At 48.4% G+C, this 20,789-nt stretch overlaps 1 protein-coding gene across 1 annotated transcript in view; it reads right to left on the minus strand.

The window, feature by feature from the left end:
• The window catches only part of RAB3GAP2 (RAB3 GTPase activating non-catalytic protein subunit 2), a 684,945-nt gene that overhangs the window by 281,530 nt on the left and 382,626 nt on the right, over positions 1-20,789 (minus strand). The window contains exons 24-25 of the mRNA XM_086927924.1: positions 3,111-3,339; positions 1,833-1,997 (exon numbers count right to left, since the gene is read on the minus strand). Of these exons, the coding sequence (XP_086784050.1) occupies positions 1,833-1,997; positions 3,111-3,339 (394 nt within the window). The remainder of the gene's footprint in view (positions 1-1,832; positions 1,998-3,110; positions 3,340-20,789) is intronic.

A 20,789-nucleotide genomic window follows, 5' to 3' on the forward strand; every position in this document is an offset into this window, starting at 1 on the left:
TGTGACGCTCAACGAAACCATGACCTGGGGACCCCATCAGAGCAGGGCAAACCTTAAACTAATACAAACCACTGGGGGTATTGCCCGGATGATGACTGGTTCGACCTACCGCCCATTGGGGGCTTTAATCCAGATATATAAGGCCCAGGCCAGGGGGGCAATTATGTACGGGGCTGAACTGTGGGGCCATACGCCATGTCGGAACGTGTCACTAACAGAAAATAAGTTCATAAGACAGATAGCCGCACTTCCCCCCAGCACTCCACTCCTCCCCCTGAGGCTTGATTCAGGGCTAAGACCACTCGCTGACGAGATAAGCTTGAGACCCATTGCCTTTTGGCGTAGGCTATGGAGCAGCAACGATCTCGCCGACTATAGGGCGGAATTGGCCGAATTACTAAATCATCCTAAGGCGCTTAGCATTCCCTGGGTTAAAAACATCCAAGCTATCTGCACGGATCTGGGGCTCCTTGAACTGTGGAATGAGCCGGCAAATGCAGCACCTAGTATCTCTAAGAGATCCCTGACGAACTTGTATCATGAACACAAAAGGGCAAGGGCCCAAGCCACCAAGATAGAGGGGTCCCTATCATCTGTGTTCCTGCAAAGCAAGGATCTCTATAGATTTGAGAGGGTATTGGACCCCATATATCCCATACTTGCTAGGAAGTTGTTCCTCCAATGGAGATACGGTTCATTGCCCTTTCGGTCCTTCACAAGCTCCTGGCCACCGGCCCTCTCTACTAAGCACTGTCCTCTTTGCGATGATAAAGAGGAAAATGACTTGCACGTGATCTTCTTCTGCCCAGCCTACAAGGCAGCCAGAAAATATTGGCTCCTTCCTTTGATCAAGAATTTGGGTGGCAGGGAATATGCACCTATGTATAGGATTTTAAAATCCGATGTTTCCGGCCCAACTGTTTTTGCACTTTCCAAATTCTTTACGAATGTGTGGCACACGCGCAATCGCTTTTTAAAAAATGCTGGGTAGAACCTAGAAATGTTCCACTTCTTTTTAGTCGCTCTTATGTCTGTGCTTTTTAAACTTATGTACTGGTGTTATCCGTTGATGACAAAGTTTCATGTGATTTTATGTGTTATGTGTATCTTTTATGACCGAATGGTCGAAATAAAGATTGAAAATGATATCTGAAATGTGGAGTTTCATATTGGTTTAAAATAGTGTAGCAATTGTTTGGCACTTACATTGTTTTGCCACCATGAATGAAACTAACGAAGTATGTTGTTTTGCTTGGATTTTAAACCAAACCTTTAGGAAAGAGGTTAACGTACTGACATACTTGGTCAGTACAATGGCCCTTTCTTTATTTAGTGAAAATAATGATATACTTTATCAGGTTTTATGGCGTATTTATATATGTTTGTAAAGGTACTTAAATAGAGATAGCTACAGTGGAGCACTGTACAAAGAGTGAGCACCATCTGGAGGTGCTGTAAAACTGCTGTGGAAAAGTTATCCAGACAAGTCTGATGCCTGGATGGGTGTTCATAAGCTCAGGTCTATAGGAAGATGTATCCAGCAGAAGCTCGTATTACTAGCAGCTGCCAGTTTCTGTCTCCAGCTTGGAGTAGCCACAGCAACTTCACTAGCAGATAGCCCAACTCACTATTTGACCCACTCCTCTCCATTCTCAGTGTGGATTTTACTTCCACTAACACTCAATGAGAAGCAGCTAATTCTTGGCGCTATATAATTAATACTAAATAATGGTATTGTACTATTATCATGAAAATTTTAATGTATTCACTTTCCAACCCAAGCAAATTTCTTTCTAAATAGGATAGAATAAATCAATCAAATGTTTTGTTACCCATAATTCCACTTGTATTTTCTGGGTCCTGTTGTGCGATGGTACTGCTGGTATCCATATCACCATCTGAATTTCCTAGATCCTTTTTCAGTTGATCCAGCTTTAGGAGCTCGGGGCTTAAGTCTTGCTTGAACACCCATTTGGCAACACTGTCGGCGACACCTCCTGAAAACGTCAACACAAGGCACTTGACACAGACAAACAAGAGAAAAAATTGCCATTTACCTACAACACTAATTTGCCTCATAGTATGTGCTTATTCTATGCACATAGAGAGATTACAGATTGGTGTAACCTTATAAATCAGAAATACCACAAACAGGTTACAGTGATCCAATCCTACTGAACATCAATCTCTCATTTGCATAAAAGAAGGGAAAGGAACAATCCAATCTTAACAAGTATCTCAAAAGAGGAGTACAACTAACAGGTATGTAGATAGGTAGAGGAGTGGAAAATAACTCATGAAGTTGGCGGGTAGAGGGTAATACCAGAAGGTGGGCACTGAAAAAAATTGACTAGGAAATAGAATAAAGCTTGACAGTGTTTTTTGAAGGCAGTTTGGAATGGTAGTGCACTATATTCAATTCATATTTATTAAGCTCAGAGTTTGCATTCATCGATAGATAGGTAATAAAGTAATTTTGTGCAATGACCCAAAAGGTATGAAACCACTGTTTACTAACAATGCTGATATGGATCCTATAATCTGTTTTCAAGATAACCCGCAAAACATTCTTTCATAAGGCATCTATTTACTTCACCTCCACTGACCTAAAGCATTTAGGCACCACCCGCTTTCCGCTTTAGAAAAGCGGGATTACTCCTGCTTATTGAGTTCTCCAGTCTAACTACTGTCTTCAACAAACAAGAGATTGGAGGTTCATCTCACTGGTGGTAAAATGGCTTTAGATTCAGGATCAAATAAAGATAATAAAAATTGACATTTTAAAATGACAATGTGCTTTATAATCTATAAAATTAAAATAACATAATGTGCAAAAATGGTAGTGTAGACTGGAAACGTCTATCACTGCAATGAAAATGAACGTTGGGCCTAGGTTAGGTGGACAAATCATTTCTGAAAAAAACCAGCATTGACATGGACGGGTACATAACACACCACACACATTGGACTATATTAGGTTTGCAACAACACATTTTAAACTACTACCTTCAAGGCCCACACAAAGCTACAAAGCACATTTCACTCTGGGGACAAGATGGTCAAACTTTAGTGAGCATACCTAATAGCAGTAGAGCATGACAGTAAAATACCTTTGCCTGCTTCCAGAAGTTTCTTGACAGAAAGCTTGCTAAGTGCATCCACCTTCTCATATGACAATACTGATGTCCTCGTGCTCAGCTTGTTGTTAAGCAGAGCTTGAAGTATTAAGCAGTCTTCTAGCTGTCTCAGCAGAAGCTTCCAATGCTCTGTATCAAGAGAGAGAGCTTCCCAGGAGTCTGTTAGCTCTCTTATGTCACCTGCTGACCCTGTGTGAGGAAACTAATAGAAAAATATACAAGTTGAATTGTCAACAGATTCATAGCTGGTATTACTAGATATACTTGTGACAGTGTTAAATAGTAAACTGAGGCTTAGTGTGTGTACCCAGCAAACATACACACTCATAGATGTAAGGGCAGAAAGAAGTAAGGGTAAAATGAGACTCTTAAAGTTTCATGATTTAATAGACTCAAAGACTCAAAGAACAACTATGCATATATTTTTAAATGTTCAAAATAAATGGTCCAATTAAATCAACTGTGTGTTGTGCTCTGAAAAAGGTAAGCCAGCTCCTGGAAACCTTGCAATCCTGGAACTCAGAAGTGTCATCACCAACATCTGAGAAGCTGAGGCTCAGGATGATCACTGCTTCATTATGCTAGTCTCATTGTTTGTGCAATGCCCAAAGAATATGCACAAGTCATAAACTAAATTCAGAAATTTGTATCGCATCTCATTTTTGGAAACTGTTGAGCAAGCAAACAGACGTGTACGTACAAACACACACCACACACACGAGATTAAGAACCCCCAGGCCTGCACAGTCAAATACAAATCCACATGCTCAAGGGATAAAAGTGAAAGTGCTGTGTCTTTTGGCCTCACTGTAAGACTGGGAAATGGAAAGGATGACAAATGTGGAATGCTCAGTCACCTAAACAAGGTGCATTAAGTAGGAAGCAATTGTGAAGACTGTATCTAAACTGGACTGCCCTGGTAATTGTGTGGGAAAACTGAGTGTTGTAGAGGGGCAGAGTCAAGGAGTAGAAACCTAAGAAGTCTTTTTAACAGTACCCTCTCTCTCTGTACCCACTCCAACCTAAACCCACACTAAATGGGTGAGGGAGTCCTGAGAGGTTAAACAGTACAACATCAAAAAAGTGCTAGTGATATGGGGTTAGAAACTAGATGGCAGCGGGAAGTGAGGGAGTAACAACTACTGAAAATTATGTGTGTCAATGAGAAAGTTGTTTGCATTATTTTAAAAGTCCCTTTTTCATGTATATTTTAATTTTAAAAAAATTAAAGTACCTGTGGCTCTTCAAATAACACAAAAATAAAATAAATATGACCAAAAAGATGCAAAAGCATCACAATACAGAAGAACAATCATTTTTTACTTTCACACTTTATTTGGTGTAACTTCTGAGGCTGGAAACTAGAGTAATGGTGTCCCAGCAGAAACTATTTGGCTGAATACTGTTTAGTTCAAATGTTCAGCGAAATTACCCTTTACAAGTTACCCTATGCCTAGTTATCACCAGGCACTTCTTTTCTCAAATCTTGCTTGTTTATTTTTTGTTCTCTACAGAGCAAAACTAAAAATAGTCTTGTGGTGCTGAGCAAACAAACAAAGTTATTTAATATCAATACAATACTACAAACTTTCAAGTTTACTATCATTTCTCCTACCCAGGCATGGGACTCTTGGGGCTTTGCTCTTACTTTGTCTTGTGAGTTTTAATTTCTGGTGTTCCTGGTGGGATGTGAACGCAAGTAAGCAGAGATCATGCTGAGCAATAGCACAAATCTTTGTATCTTCCTGGCTACAGCCCCATCTTCCCCGCAGGTAGCACATCAGGGTCAGGCTCGATCAGATGCATTGGCTCCTAAGTGTCTCTGTAGTCTGGCTTTAGCTGTGGCACTCATGTCACATGCATCCCGGAAAAAGAAAATGTGTGCCTCACAGTGAGACAAATGCGAGTGTGAAGTCATAATGAATGCAACCACCTACTGGAGTACCCGAAAGCATAAAAAGGCAGAAACATATCATAACCTCCCATTTTTCTGATAACAATTTGTCTTTTATACCTGCGGATTTCCAATTTAGCATGTTTATTTTTTTAGGTGTTTAGGCTCAGATGTATGAAGGTCTAATTTTGAGATTTCCAATTAGGCAATCACAAAACAGCATGCATGAAAGTGTGCTGAACACTTTCTGAGATTCCTAGGGGGTCGCAAATGACCTACCTCATGAATATTAATGAGGCAGGTCGCAATGTGACACCTCCTAGGAATCGCAAAAATCACAGGGATGGTGGCCTGCTGGGGTCAGCAGACCACCATGTCTGCGATTGCTTTTAAATAAAGCAATTCTTTTTTTGTAAAACCACCCATTTTCCTTAAAATGAAAAGTTTTCCTTTCTTTTTTAAAGAGCAGTGCTTTTACAAACATTCAGAAAGGGGAAGGGGTCCCTTGGGACCCCTTCTCATTTGAGAATGGGTTACCACCTACTTGAAGTAGGTGGTAAAATGCAAATGTTTTGTGTTATAATCTACTTGTTAGTTAATACATCCTCCCTATTGTTGTTCTCTGCCTTGCTGCTTAGCCAATAGTGAGGTCATTGGAATATTCAGTGTTTGTGCTTGAGAGAGAATCAGTTGGAGTGGATGGGCAGCAAGGAGGCTGTACCTGGTGGGGCATATTATAGATCTTACCATCATCCTGTAACCTGTGATTGAAGAAGTAACCTGATGAATACATCTTTCGCCTTTATCTAGAAGACTTGTGTACATGGCTTAATTAATTTTAACATTTTTTGCTACCGTATTTCGTTCACAAAACATTAATGCATACCGATGCAATTCGGTATTAGGAAGGGACACCCTAAACACGCCCCTTCCTAATAGCGAATCTCAAAACCATTTTGCGATATAGTAACAGGTTACCGAATTGCAAAATAGGGTTTGCTGCATCAGTAAAATATTTTTTGCGTTTGCGAATCGGGCCGTTTGCAAACACAAACTAGCTTGATGCATGTGCCCCTTTGAGATTTATATAGCTATAAACAAGTCTCCTCTCAGTCACTAAGATGTAGATTTAAAAAATGAAGTGCGTTTTCAACTTAAAGTATCACATTTTTTAACTGCATCTCAATAGGGGAGGAGAAGACCTCAATATGCTTGTAACCAATTGTGTTATTGAAGTTCTGTCAAGTCACATATCCCTCCTACACTATAAATTAGGAAAGACGGGCATCTGGGACAGAAAGAGTGAGGTCAATGTACACCTTTCAACAAACTAGACTTCAAAGTCAAAAAAAGTAAAGTAAAGTAAAAGGGGCAATGATTGCGTCTAAGTTCAACCAGCCCTTTAAAAAAAAAAATGTCAGGTTTAAATTCTCCCAAAATAGGAGGATTAAATATTAGTAACAAAGTTGATCTGGGAAGCAATAGTAAGAAAATGAGGAGGGAGTAAAAACAAGAGCTGTCTGACATGAGCTTGGCTTCATGTACAAGGCAAGTGGGGCAAAACTGACCCTGTGTATGCGCTAGAGAATTTCTATAATCCAACCTCAACAACACCTTGGCTTGTATTGTCATGAATTACTGCTCTGGAATGCAGTTTTCTACACCTCTACTATAGGGTAATCCTGGGAATGGGTTGAAATCAATCATTACAGCGTGGATTTGACAATGGTGAGACAATTTCGCCAAAACTGGGCAGGGAGCAAGGAAAAGGAGCAGAAACTGAGGGGTGCATTTTAAATAAATGAAAGGCAAATGCTAGACTTATTCTCGAAGCCCCGAACATATATCCTGTAAGGAAATGATTCAATTGGTATGGTCTGACCATTTATTGCTTCCTATCGTTCTTAAGGCCCCATTTGGTCCCAAGAAAAAACGAGACTGGCTTGCAAGCCTCAGGTGAAATGATCAGGGACTAAACTTTCGGTCCCTAACATGGTTCAGCAATTGAAAGAATCAGGGACAACGGCAAGATCAGACTCAACCATCAACGGCCATGGGGGATATATAGCTTGGGTACAATAGGCCTTGGATGTCAGACTACTTGCACACCCCTAAAAAAGTTTACAGCCACTCCTAACGCACCATGGTATCTTCCTCTGTAAGAGAGGCTAAACAGGTATGCAAAAAACGGGTACAGATTTGGCAAACTGATTACTCCGGTCTGGTGAAGGAAAATGGAAACTGGCATTGAAAGAGTATTTGTTGCTAAATCGGCCTTTTATTCTGATAAAATGACGAAAGCAGAGAACTCATCGAAGTAGATGTTCAGCATTGTCCGTAACCTCACCACCCCAGAAAGTACAGCACATAACATTGTTCTCGCCTAGTGCTTGAAGACAGCCTCTCCAACAGTTGAAGAAAATATATTGGTGATTTTGAATTCACTGGCCACAGTTAAAGTCCTAACACACTCTAGGCGATGAGTCACGAGGATGGCCTGCCATATCTAGTCAACAGGTCAGAGAATGGGAGTGTAAGGCTAGAGAGTGGGAACATACATCCTCAGCTATCTTTATCTCCTATACATTAGCTCTTAAATCAGAATCGCCTCTAGGTCCCCTGTCCAGTGAAAGCAGCTGCAGAGGTACTCAGTCCTTCACTGCTTGAGATCGGCACCAAATCACTCAAAATTGGTATTCTATCAGTGGAAAAAAGCTTTGGTTGTGACCATTTTGAAAAAAGAAAATGCGGACCCAACAATACTAGCAGCAAGTAAGCATATTTCTCTGCTACCGGTTCACAGCAAGACTGCAGCTGCTTGTCAGTACCGCTGCTGCAGGTTCGAGGCCCCTCTGCCTCGGTAGTCCGGTACTGCCGTTTTTAGGTCGAGCTGGTGTAGCAGCGCGAAGCGCTGCATCCAGCGAAGTATCTTTTGTTGTCCATTTCATGGGAATGTGAGACAGGGGATGTGCAGGCGCAAGCCCTTGGCGCTTTCACCTCGTGGGCGCGCATGCCCAGCCCAGCACCGTGCACATCTCCTGTCTCACATTCACAGTAAGTCAGCCTCTCGCCTCTCTCAATCGCGTGCGCGCACACACACACAGCCACACTCACGCATGCGCACACACACACATACACACACACTGCATACACTGCATACACACACACACACACAAACATACCCCTCCCACCCCCCTACAACTAAGCCCCACCAACCCCACTCACCGGGCTACAGGCTCCGTTATGCGGGGCTTCCCTGACTTGCATCAGCGGCCTCTGCTCCTCCTACGTGTGGGGTAATGTGCCTACAGCGTTTCACAGCCTCCCCTAGGGCAGGACTTCCGCCTTCTGCCCTTCTCGTCCAGTCACTTTGTGGGAGGAAGTCCCGCCCCAGGGGAGGCTGTGAAACCTGGGATCTCAGATGCCTGCCGGATGTGTTGATCAGACAGCAGGGTGGACTTCGGGTGTCGGGCAACTGTACACATCGGTTTTTACATAGAAACAGCAAACTGTGAGTCTTAAAAATCCAGCGGTGACCTTTTTTTCACACGGAAACAGGATCAGGTATTCACAAGGGCGGTGGTGGTGTCCGAGATCCATGCGGGTGACTTTTACTGGGGTATTTGTTTAAAAAAAGAACCGTAAATCAGTGGAGTCTAGAGCATGCTCGCTATGTCTTGGATGTTTGTAGTGTCAGAGGCAAGAAGAGATTATTTAAATTAACACTTTGTTTTTAATTCGTGTTTCATAGTGCACTTGTGCTCTAAAGCTGTGTGAACAATCAGAATAACTATTTTCCACTTTAATGGCGCTGAAATTAACAATCTCAGACAGTTGGAATTCTGAGTCGGACTTTCTGAGATTCGAAATTGCGAACTGCAGATCACCCCATGTTTAAGCAGGAAATATTGGACCTGTGATCCATCCTTCGACGTAAGTTACTTTTTTGGCAAGAATCCTTTCACAAAACATTCTCTTTAAACTTCTCGGGTGTGAGACATTCTATAAACTCCATACCGCAGCCATTATCATTTATTTTGAAAAAATTGTAGGAATGGGGGTACTTGCATCGGCATCGGTTTTCAGGGGTTCTTTCTGCGCCTCCCTGTGAACTCATGTGATGTATTTTTGTTGACGTGGATGCAGAGCTCAGCATCAATTGCAGCTTGAGAAAGTAGTTGATGACCAGGCACATATGTGTTAACGTGGGGGCACACTGATATCATTACCTTGATGTTGGAAGCTCCTGGAAAATTCCTCTTAAATAACTGGTTGTGGCCTTTTGTTCTTATCCTGCCTGCCATCCTGCTCACTTTACCGGCGGCTGGAATGGGGACTGCGCGCTGACTTCGCCCGTGTTCCTCCGACGCCTCAACCCGGTCGGATTGCGGAGATAGACCGTTGCCCGGCCCTACGCCATGACTCAGGCGTGCATCGCCGCCGGATGCCGGACTTAGACGGAGCGGAGACGGCCGGCCTGCCTGCAGGACACCCACAGTCTGTGCGGAGCTGCTTCTTCTGGATCGCGGCCCGCGTACATCGCCTGTTGAGATCTGCTGGACGCTGAGACTGCATTGGCTTGGAAGGCGGACGATACTGCACGGCCGGCTCCTTTGTTACGTACTGGGTGAGGGCTGCCTGGACTCCATTGCGGGATGTCCCCTGATTCGGTGGACCGCCCGTTTGCCCTGACTGCCTGTTTCGGCCGGTGGGGGCCCCTTGCTGGAGACGCTGGGCTACTACTGGTCGCAATGGAAGAAGGGGCAACTGCTGACTCCTGTTGCACCCCCCCACGTTCTGGCGATCAGCTTGGGGGAGCGTTGGATGTCCCCGTTGTTCCACGGGATGGAGAGGACTGCCCACCCTCGCCCCGTGCCTGCGGCACCGTGGCCGGGCCGGGGTCTGCACTGACTTCACCCACATCTGTCCCAGCCGCAGACGGACCGCAGCCTGCCCTGTCCTACGGAGATCTCTTGTTTGCCCTTGGTGAACTGAGATCAGCGCTGCTCCACAACTCCCACAGGCTGAGCAAGAAACTCGACGACGTAGCCTTGGATCTGGAGCTGATGCGGAGAGACTGCTCCCAGCAACAGTTGAACTGTCCCCAGCTGGTGCCTGAGGCTGCTACTGTGTTGCCGAGCGATTTCAGCGGTGGAGAGACCCGTGATGCCTGGACTGGAGCCTGTGGAAGACCGCTTACAGATTCTGCCAGAGCTACATTGTCTCCGCACTCGGGGACTGATTCCTTGTATTCGCCTTTACTATTGACTATGAGGCTGCCGGCTCGGCGGCTTCAGGCTCCCTTCAAGACTCTCTCGTTGAAGTCTCCGTTTTTTCCCCTGATGCCCTGGTGTTATCGTAGCAACTTGGAGACGCTTTTGGCTGTGTTTGCTGCACTGTTGGGTATTTGGCACCGACCATTTTGTATGTACGAATCTCCTCTCCCTTCCTTGCGCCCATTTTGTTTCTCTGTTGAGGAGAGGGGTGGCATTCATCGAGGGCTGGGATCAGGTGGGCGCCTGAGATCGGGACAGGGTTAGGCGGGTTCATGGTTGTATTGTTTTCTTGCCTGGCGGGGATTGGGTTTAGAACGCTGTATGTAGTGGCTGCACGGATCACATGTTTAGTGTAGATTGTTTTCCCCCGTCTGTCTGTTATTGCTAGTGACTGCTTTGCTTTACATTCTAGGCATCCTTCGTGTATCGCGACCTTTGTCTATGGCACAGTCGGCACCATATACTGGCTATCCTGATAAATTGTGAGCTATCGGCCCCGCCACATTCTTTTTGGTGCCTGTCTGCTTGTCATGGAAGTTTATTGTGACAAGGGGATTATTTGTTTAGGGTAGCGTCCATTTTGCTCTCCTTTGTCTAGGTGCTCCTTAAGGCGGCCATCTTGTCCCTTTGTTCCGACTGGGGCGGGCTTCGGTCGGGCGTCATGGTGTAGTGGTCGCTAGCGACCTGATTTGAGCTGGAGGTCACCGGGGGTTAACTCTTGTTGGACTGGCTGGTGCGATTTCGGATTGTGCCGCCTCTCTGGCGAATGTAGTAGTCGTAGCTCCCCACAATTGTTTTGCAACTGATGTCTATCCTGGTACTTTCGCACGTGGGGTGGGGCTGTGCATATCCTGCTACTTACCCTTATGGACGGGGTGGTCATTCAAGTACTGACTCGGGGACCCGGGTACACCTGATTCAATCCTCCTTCTGGTATTGTACTTCTCGATATTACTGTTTCACTCGGTGTAGGGGCTATACATGGCTGGGGGACCGAGAGTTCTGTTCTTGTTAGGGCTCCTCCCCGTCTCCTTCCTTTTTTGGGAGTGGTAGAATAGCTTGTTCTTTTCTTCCTCCCGATATTTCAAGAGTGAAAATCTTTTCTTTTTATCGTTTCTTTCTTTTCTCTTCTATTCTTGGTCTGTATTTCGGGTTCTTTAATGGGCGACAGGCACTTTGCCGGGGGGGGGTAGGCCGTAGCCTCCGGATTGATGTAGGGTGGGGGGGTAGATTTAGTTTTCCTTATTTAGTTTCTATGGGCCTTATTTTCCTAAACTTCTGCGCTTTCTTGTCCTGTTTTCTGTTCTGGGTCTGAGATAGGGGTTAGTAGGGAGTGGGTGGCGCTGTGGGTGGTACGTAAATGTGGACTGAAGCCCCTGGTTTCTTGCATCGTACTGCCATATTGACGGGGTGTTCTCACTACTGTTGTTCTTATTGATGCTGCCTGCTCATGTTGTGAAGCTAATGTACGGACTCAGTTCTCCTTGATTCTATTCTTCACTGATTTATATTTCGATCAAAAATTTTAAAATTTACCCTTCAATGCTCCTTCTCCTTGGCGACATGACTCTATCCAGTGTAACTGCTGTTAATTGTTGCTATCTTGCCTGATGCCGCTGGGGAACCGCATTGCTTGCACCTGTGCTTAAAGTATCGTGGCCGGCCTGACGGTTGTAGGCCCGTATTTGTTCTCCTTTTTATGCACAATAAAGGTTTTAAAAAAAAAAAAATAAATAAATAAATAACTGGTTGTGACAGGAACACCTTGTTCTGCAGCTTGACCCACAGGCTACACGGACAGTATATGCCTCAGCACCATTCAGTGTAGGTGGTGGCATTAGGAACCCCCCTCCCCCCCCCATGATCTGTTAACCATTTGTGAGGTTGTCCAAGCATAGTGCTAGTATTCTCAACACGCAGAAATCTCCACAGAGTCAGTTTTAGTGATTGAGGCCTCTTATGATGGAGGAGATGGCACATTGACCCTGTCGTATGGGTCTCAATGAGCAAAGACACTCCAGGATTATGGTTTTTGGTGTGGAGTAGCTGGGGTATCGGAGCTCTTAACCCTGTGTGGCAGGGCTCTCCACCATCCTTGGGGTTCTTTCTCTTTGTTGGGATGCTGCAGTGAGAATAGTTGGACGTGGGTATAAAGTAGATTCACTTTGAAGGGTCCAGAATAGTTCAAAGACCATGCTAAGCACAGCTATGCCCCCTTTGCCTGAACCAAACCCATAGTATAGCCAGTGTTTTCGTCCTAATTCCAAGCTTAGTACAGAGACAAACCAATTCCCCTAAGGCAAACTTAAAAGTAGTCATCCCATGTGTTCTGCATCCTACAGTTAGCGTGTGTTTGTGTGTGTGCGCACGCACCTTGATTTATAGTTCACCAAACTGCTTGTTTCTGGCTATTCTTGAGTAGCCTTTTTTAATACAAGCAACCCTTTTGTTTGCCAATGCCCTGTGAGTCAAGCCACTCAGCTTTTAGCAAGTGTACCCGCTCAGAAAAACACATGCAAAAGTTACTACTTGTGTAACAATATATCTGTAAGAGACATTAGTTAGTGATAGATTCCTTACCTTAGAATATCCCCAGGCGTCAGACTGGATCCGGAAACTTTTGCGTAGCAGTACCCTTGCGCGTCGGTAGGCGTTGTCTGCGGCTCCGCGTCCGTCGTCGGCGTCGTGATGACGTCGTTGGAGTACTTAGATACCGCCTCCGCGTGCTGACGTCAGTTCTTAGACACAGCTTTTCCGCGCCAGAAACGCAGAGCTATGCCAAAAACCAACACTGGTGCCATGAAACTAGGGCCCTGAAAGGGGATGACCTTAACCCTAGATATCGGTTCGCAGAACGGGGAGGATGGGTGGGTCGGTAAGGAATCTATCTCCAACTAATGTCTCTTACAGATATATCGTTACACAAGTAGTAACTTGTGCATCTGAAAGAGACACTTTAGTGATAGATTCCTTACCTTAGAATAGATGACCCAGCAATACCAACCCCGTGGTGGTGGGTCTGCGAACCAATAATCACACCAGAAAGTCCTGGAGGACTGAACGGCCAAAGAAGCCATCCCTCTGGACTTGACTGTCCAGGCAATAGTTTCTTGCAAACGTGTGCAGCGAGGCCCACGTAGCCGCCTGGCAAATGTCCTGCAAGGGCACACCTCGGCCCAAGGCAGTTGCAGTCGCTGTGGCTCAAGTGGAATGAGCCCTTAGCCCCACAGGGGGTTCCTTCTTAGCCAAGGAGTAACACGTCTGGATACACAAGATGATCCACCGCGAGATGGTCCACTTGTGCACCGCTTTCCCTTTCTTAGCGCCCACTTAACCAACAAAGAGTTGGTCATCCACCCGGAACTGGCGTGTGCGATCCAAATAGAATGAGAGCGCACGTTTTGGTTCCGACGGTGGAGCCTCTCTTCCTCTCTCAAGGGATGCGGAGGCGGAAAGAAGGTGGGCAAGGTGATAGATTGCCCAATATGGAAGGCCGTGAATACCTTTGGTAGGAACGAGGGCCTTGTCCGTAACACAACCTTGTCCGGATGGACTGAAAGGAAAGGAACTTTACAAGAGAGAGCCTGGAGCTCACTCACTCTCCTGGCAGAGGTGATGGCTACCAGGAAGGCAGTCTTCAAAGTGAGAAGGCGAAGAGGACAGTTGTGAAGTGGCTCAAAGGGAGAGCACATCAGAAAAGTTAGAACCAAGTTCAAGAACCACTGAGGCATCACAAAAGGAACAGGAGGGAACGTATGTGCGATGCCTTTCAGGAATCAATTAATGATAGGGGACGTGAACTAAGAAGGTTGATCAGGTAGCCTCAAAAAGACTGAAAGAGCAGAAAGGTAGCCCTTGATAGTGCCCAGAGCAGAGCCCTGCTGGGCAAGATAAAAGAAGAAGGAGAAGAACCTCAGAAAGAGGGGCATTGAGGGGGATCCACAGCCTTTGCTGTGCACCATGCCACAAATCTGTTCCACCTGCAGGCGTATACCGACTTTGTGGAGGGACGCCGGGCTGCCAGAATGACATCACAGACTTCAGGAGGCAAGTCAAATGGCCTCAACTGTCGCCGCTCAATCTCCAAACATGGAGGTGGAGACTGGATAGGTTCGGGTGGAGGACCGTCCCCTGCTGCTGCGACAGAAGGTCCTCCTGAAGAGGCAGATGAACCGGGGTACTGAGTAGCTCGGGATACCAGTACCTTCGTGCCCAGTCCGGAGCAACAAGGATGACTTGTGCCCGGTCGCGCCTGATCTTCTTCAGCACTCTGGGCAGAAGTGGTATAGGCGGAAAGGCGTACAACAGACCGCAACTCCACTCGCGGCGAAAAGCATCTCCGAGCGAGTGCCGCCTTGGAAATTACAACGCGCAGAACTGATGCCATTGCGCGCTCTCTTCGGTGGCGAATAGATCTAACCAAGGCTCTCCCCACTGCAGAAAGAGACCTTGCGCCACGTCAGAGTTCAGACGCCATTCGTGATCCATCATGCACCGGCGGCTGAGTTCGTCCGCCCTGGCGTTCAGAGAACCTGCCAGGTGTTGAACCAATAGAGTCACGCCCTGATGTTCCAGCCATCGCCAGAGGCGCAGAGCCTCCTGGCAATGGGTCCACGACCCCACCCCGCCCTGTTTGTTGCAGTACCACATGGCGGTGGTGTTGTCCGTGAACACCTGCACTACACTCCCTCGGACAGAGGGGAGGAATGCCTTCAGTGCCAGACGAATCGCCCGCAGCTCCAAAAGGTTGATATGGAGCCGGGACTCCGCCGGAGACCAGAGGCCTCTGATCTCCGCATCTCCCATGTGGCCTCCCCAGCCCTGGAGGGAAGTGTCCGTCACAACTACGTGCACCGGCTGGGGAAGGGAGAGGGATCTGCCGCTGACCCAATCGCGGTCCGTGAGCCACCACTGCAGCTGTCTCGCAGTGCCCTCCGAGATCAGGACATGTCGGACAGGTTGCCCTGATGCTGGGCCCACTGAAACTTCAGGTCCCACTGCAGAGCCTGCATCCTCCACCGGGCGTGATGCACCAGAAGGATGCAGGAAGCCATCAGCCCCATAAGCCGCAGCGTCAACCTGACCAAAACTCGGGATAAAGGCTGGAAGATTGGAATCAAAGCCTGTATATCCCAAACCCGCTGTTCGAGTGGGTAAACCCAAAACTACGCCGAGTCGAGAACCGCTACGATGAAAAGGAGCTTCTGAGAGAGGCACAGGTGTGACTTCGGCACATTGATGGAGAACCCCAGCTGGTGCAAGAGGTCTGCCGTTGTCTGGAGGTGGTTGACGACTGTCTGGGGCGAGCCCGCCTTCAACAACCAGTCGTCGAGGTAGGGGAAGACTGAAACCCCTAACCTGCGCAGATGAGCTGCGACCACCGCCATCACCTTCGTGAACACCCGTGGGGCGCTGGTAAGGCCGAAGGGGAGCACGGTAAACTGAAAGTGCTCGTGGCCTACCGCGAACCGCAGGTAACGCCGGTGGGCCGGCAGGACGGGGATGTGGAAATACGCGTCCTGCAAATCCAACGCTACCATCCAGTCTCCTGGGTCCAGAGCAGCTAAGACCTGAGCCAGAGTGAGCATCTTGAACTTCTCCTTCCGGAGGAAGCCGTTGACGTTCCGTAGATCCAAGATAGGGCGTAGGCCCCCTTTGCCCTTCTTGGGTACCATAAAGTAGTGGGAGTAGCAACCACGTCCTACTTCTGGCCCAGGAACGCGCTCGATGGCCCACTTGGCCAAGAGGGCCGAAACTTCCTCCTGCAGAAGCCGCAAGTAGTCCCCCGATACGCGGTGGTGTTGCGGTGGCATGGCTTGAGGGGTCGTCTCGAAGGGGAGGGAGTAGCCCCTCCGGACGATCTGCAGAACCCACCTGTCCGAAGTGACAGTGTGCCAGTGAGAGTGGTGATGGCGAACCCTGCCCCCCACTGGCATCACATGGGCCGAAAATCACAGACTAGGAGGGTTTAGAGGCGGATGCTGAGGGGGAGGGTGTGGACTAACCTCGCCGTTGTCCCCGACCGCCTCCACGGCGATTTCCACGGCCGCCACCGCACTGGATGTTAGTCTGCGGCGAGTGGCTGGTGGTACGTGTGGGGACGCCCCTTCCTTGGCCACGAAAGGAGCGAAAGGCAGCCGTTTGATGGCGCGGGGTTCGAGTGGCCCAAGGACTTGGCCGTAGCCCTGGAGTCCTTAAAGCGCTCAAGCGCGTGATCTGCCTTGTCGCCAAAAAGGCACGGCCATCGAACGGCATGTCCATCAGAGCCCGTCGGAGGAGAAAGGGACCTCATGGCCATGTGGAAGCGCTCAATCTCCTCCGGCGTCGCGTCTCGCCCAGGGACCGAAGGTGTGGGGCGGAACGTGATGCCCGCGACTCTGAAGGAGCCGCGTGGGCGGTGTCACCCGAACCCCCGGCCGCGTCGCGCGAGCGTCGGATGGAGTCAGAAGAGCGATGACGCCTCTTCGACTTCTTGTGCTTGTTACCGGACGACATTTAACAACAAGGGGTGGTGATGGACAGAGTTTCTGAATAAAGCAGAATACTCTCACCCAGTCAAGAGATCAGGGCTAGATCCAACACCGTTTTTTAGCTCACAGCACCATCCCAGCTCAGAACCTGGCTATATGCAAATTAGTCTGTTCCTGTCCCAGTGCATGATGGGAACAGGGCAAACCAAACTACCAAGCCAATTCTTACACTGGGAAGGAAACAAGTTTCCGGGGACCGGTTTCTGGCATTTTCGCCGTCGTCGGCCCAGCTTGCTTGAATCCTGATGGTGCAATGAGCAAGGGACTCACATCTGAGTATACCCTTCCACGCTTAGGGTGGACAAAATATTTAACAACAAGGGGTGGTGATGGACAGAGTTTCTGAATTAAGCAGAATACTCTCCCCCAGTCAAGAGATCAGGGCTAGATCCAACACCGTTTTTTAACTCACTGCACCATCCCAGCTCAGAACCTGGCTATATGCAAATTAGTCTGTTCCTGTCCCAGTGCATGATGGGAACAGGGCAAACCAAACTACCAAGCCAATTCTTACACTGGGAAGGAAACAAGCTTCCGGGGACCGGTTTCTGGCACCCAGCTTATCCTCTCCCTCAACAAGGACCCTCTCACCGCCAAAACCAACCTCTAAGAAGGAATGAAAGCCATTGCCGAGTGGATGAAGAACAGCTGTCTGAAGCTGAACTCAGGCAAGACGGAAGTCCTCATCCACGCCTCCACCCCCTCGGTGTGGGACGACTCCTGGTGGCCGACCGCATTGGGAGCAGCACCAACACCCACTGACCACGCCCGCAACCTAGGGTTCATCCTCGACTTAACACTCTCCATGACCAAGCAAGTCAACGCGGTCTCATCCTCTTGCTTCAACACCCTCCGCCTGCTCCGCAAGATCTACAGGTGGCTCCCCACCAAAACAGGAAGAAGGGTCACCTAGGCCCTCGTCAGCAGCAGGCTAGACTACGGAAACACAATCTAGGCAGGAGCCTCGGCCAAACTCCTGAAACGACTCCAACGCATACAGAATGCATACAGAACGCCTCCGCACGCTTGATCCTCAACATCCCTCGCTGCAACCACATCACAGCCCACTTGAAAGACCTGCACTGGCTTCCCGTTAAAAAGAATATCACTTTCTATACAAAGCACTCCACAACACCGGACTGGTATACCTCAACAGACGACTCAACTTCTACACCCCGAACCATCAGCTCCGCTCCAGCGACCTAGCCCTCGCCACCGTCCCCCGCATCCGAAGAGCGATCACCCGCAGCAGATCGTTCTCCCACCCCGTCGCCAAAACCTGGAACACCCTCCCCATCCTCCTGCGACAGACCCAGGACCTACTTACCTTCAGGAGGCTACTCAAGACCTGGCTATTCGAGCAGTAGCAGCACCCATCCACTCAGCGCCTTGAGACCCTCACGGGTGAGTAGTGCGCTTTACAAATGTTATGATTGATTAAGAAACATGTCAATTACCTTCTTGTTGAGTGGATAGTTCAAGGACAGATTTTTGAACCCGATGAATTCAGCTTTCATCCACAACATAGCCCTGAGACGGCCCTGCTAGCCATGGTGAATGATCTTCGAATGCAAGGCAGAAGGTGCTTCCTTGGTGTCATTAGAACATCTGGTGCATTTGACACAGTATCACACAATATGCTACTCATGTGACTGCAGGATATTACCATTGCTGGTAAAACCTTTTTTTTTGGGGGGGTTCAAATCTGCTTTATTGGAGTAAACAGAGTATAGTACACAGCTTGGTTCGCCTACAACCCGGAGGCCGGCAGCATGAGAGGATGAACAGTACACAGCCTTGAAGCCGGCATCCCGGAGGCCCGGCGGCACATTATAGACATATGTGATGCTGGTTCCGCAGCCGGTGATGTAAGACAAGCAAGGATGAGCAGCAGTCGAACAGAGTTTTTTATCGAGAGAAGATTCTCTCCTTTTTTGTTGAACAGTAACCAAAAACACCCTAACTAGGTAGCAACAAAGAGGCAGCGCATGACTGTGTAGTAGGAGTAAGTGATAGTGGTGCAGCGTGGCAATTCGGGCAGGCAGAGGTGTGCAGGAGATCTCGTGTCCAGAACTTCCATCCCAGTACTATAAAAGTCAGCAGAGGTCCATCTTAGGTAGGTGCAGGATGCCCCGGGACGTCACCCGTCGGAGATGTGAAAGCGCGCTGTGGGTGCAAGATAGGGTGTACATGCTCAGAGAGGAGGGGGGGGACAGGTCAATCAAGGCAGGGCAGCCTAGAGCACCAAGGAGTTTGTAGGGGTATAAGGGCGCATAGAGACGAGGAGACCCAAATGTCGCAGCAGGAGCTATAGATTAAGGTCTAGGAGAGAGCCCAGGGTGCTGAGGTGTGACAGGTTGGCCGCCTGACTGCGCGTCGTCATACGAGCGCTTGAGCAGGTAGTGCACCAGAGGATCCCAAATATCCCTGGGTCGACACGAGGGAGGTAGCAGTTCAGCAAAGGTAGCATGCTGATCTTGGCAATATGTCAAATCTGTAAGCCAGTCCTTGAACTTGGGCGCCCTTCCCCTGCCCCAAAGGCACGCGACACGTCGCTTGGCCAAGAGCAAGGCAGTGTCAACGAATTTCCTGCAATCTCTGGGCATTTGCATCGTGTACCCGAGGATGGCCATCAAAGGGTCCGCAGGGATCGCCTCCCCCACCATCTCCGCAAGAGCCTCCATCACCTGTCGCCAGTAGTGAGCAATCTGGGGACAGTCCCACGCCAGGTGAAGAAAATCAGCATGGTTGGCACGACAACGCTCACAGCGGTCATTATCAGCCAACCCGAATCTATGCTTCCGTACCGGCGTGTAATATATCCGCTGAAGGAATTTGTAATGGATAATTTTCAATCTGCTGCTGGCAGAGATGCGGGAAGTGAGCGTGCAGCAGTGTTTCCACTGGTCATCTGAGATATCGGTGGCAAGTTCAGCAGACCAGCGTATCCGAGCAGTGGATACCGGTTCTGGAGCAGCATTGCGGACTTGACGGTAGAGCCCAGAGACCAAGTGGGACCCGTCTTGCGATCCTAAGAGGAAGTGTATTGGTGACAGGATCTCAGGCTCATCAGGGTAGTCGGGTAGGATGTCACGCATCCCCGCACGCAGCCGAATGTAGTAAAAGAGCTCAAGGGGGGTATGCTCATGCGTTTTAAAGAATAGGTCTGCTGACTTGAAATGACTCTCATGGAACAAATCACCCAAGCAGGTGACAAGCAGTTTATCACAGAGTTGACGGAAACCCAGTTCTGATAGCAGGGTAAGTTGTGGGTGATAGGTGAGCGGCAACCTGGGGGAGTAGGGCAGTGGGCATAACAGCCGCCTAGCGATACGGCGCCATGCATCTAATGTGCAGGAGACTGAAGTATTCGGTGTGGTGATGGACGCCTCAGGACAGTGTAGTAGGCCGTTGAGCGGGAGTGGGTGCACGATCCAGTCTTCCACCGCTATATGCGGCATGAAAGGAGTAGGAGCCATCCAGTGGTAGGCAAAGTGCGCCTGCGCGCACTGGTAGTATGTTTCGAAATCGGGGACATCGAAGCCTCCCCTGTCATAGGGAAGGGTCAGCGTCGACCATTTTAACCGGGGGGACTTGCCGCCCCAAAAAAGCCTGCGCAGCTCCGTACGGAGTGTCTTGAAGAAAAAAGCACCAGGGAAGTAGGGGATATTAAGAAAAAGATACAGAAAGCGGGGTAATATCACCATTTTTATGAGTGAGGCTCTCCCAGCCATGGAGAGTGGCAGCGCGATCCATCTGTCGACGGAGGCAGTCAACTTAGTTATGGCCACGCCATAATTGGATCGTAGCCTCTCGTCTTTATCGCGAAAAATGCGGATTCCCAAATAACGAAGATCATCGCGACACCACTCCAAAGGGTAATCGAGAGGGAAGTCATGCACCGCATCTGTAAGAGGAAAAAACTGCGACTTGGTCCAGTTGATGTGAACAC

This window comes from Lissotriton vulgaris, chromosome 6, assembly GCF_964263255.1.
Source record: "Lissotriton vulgaris chromosome 6, aLisVul1.2, whole genome shotgun sequence".
Taxonomy (NCBI): Eukaryota; Metazoa; Chordata; class Amphibia; order Caudata; family Salamandridae; genus Lissotriton; species Lissotriton vulgaris.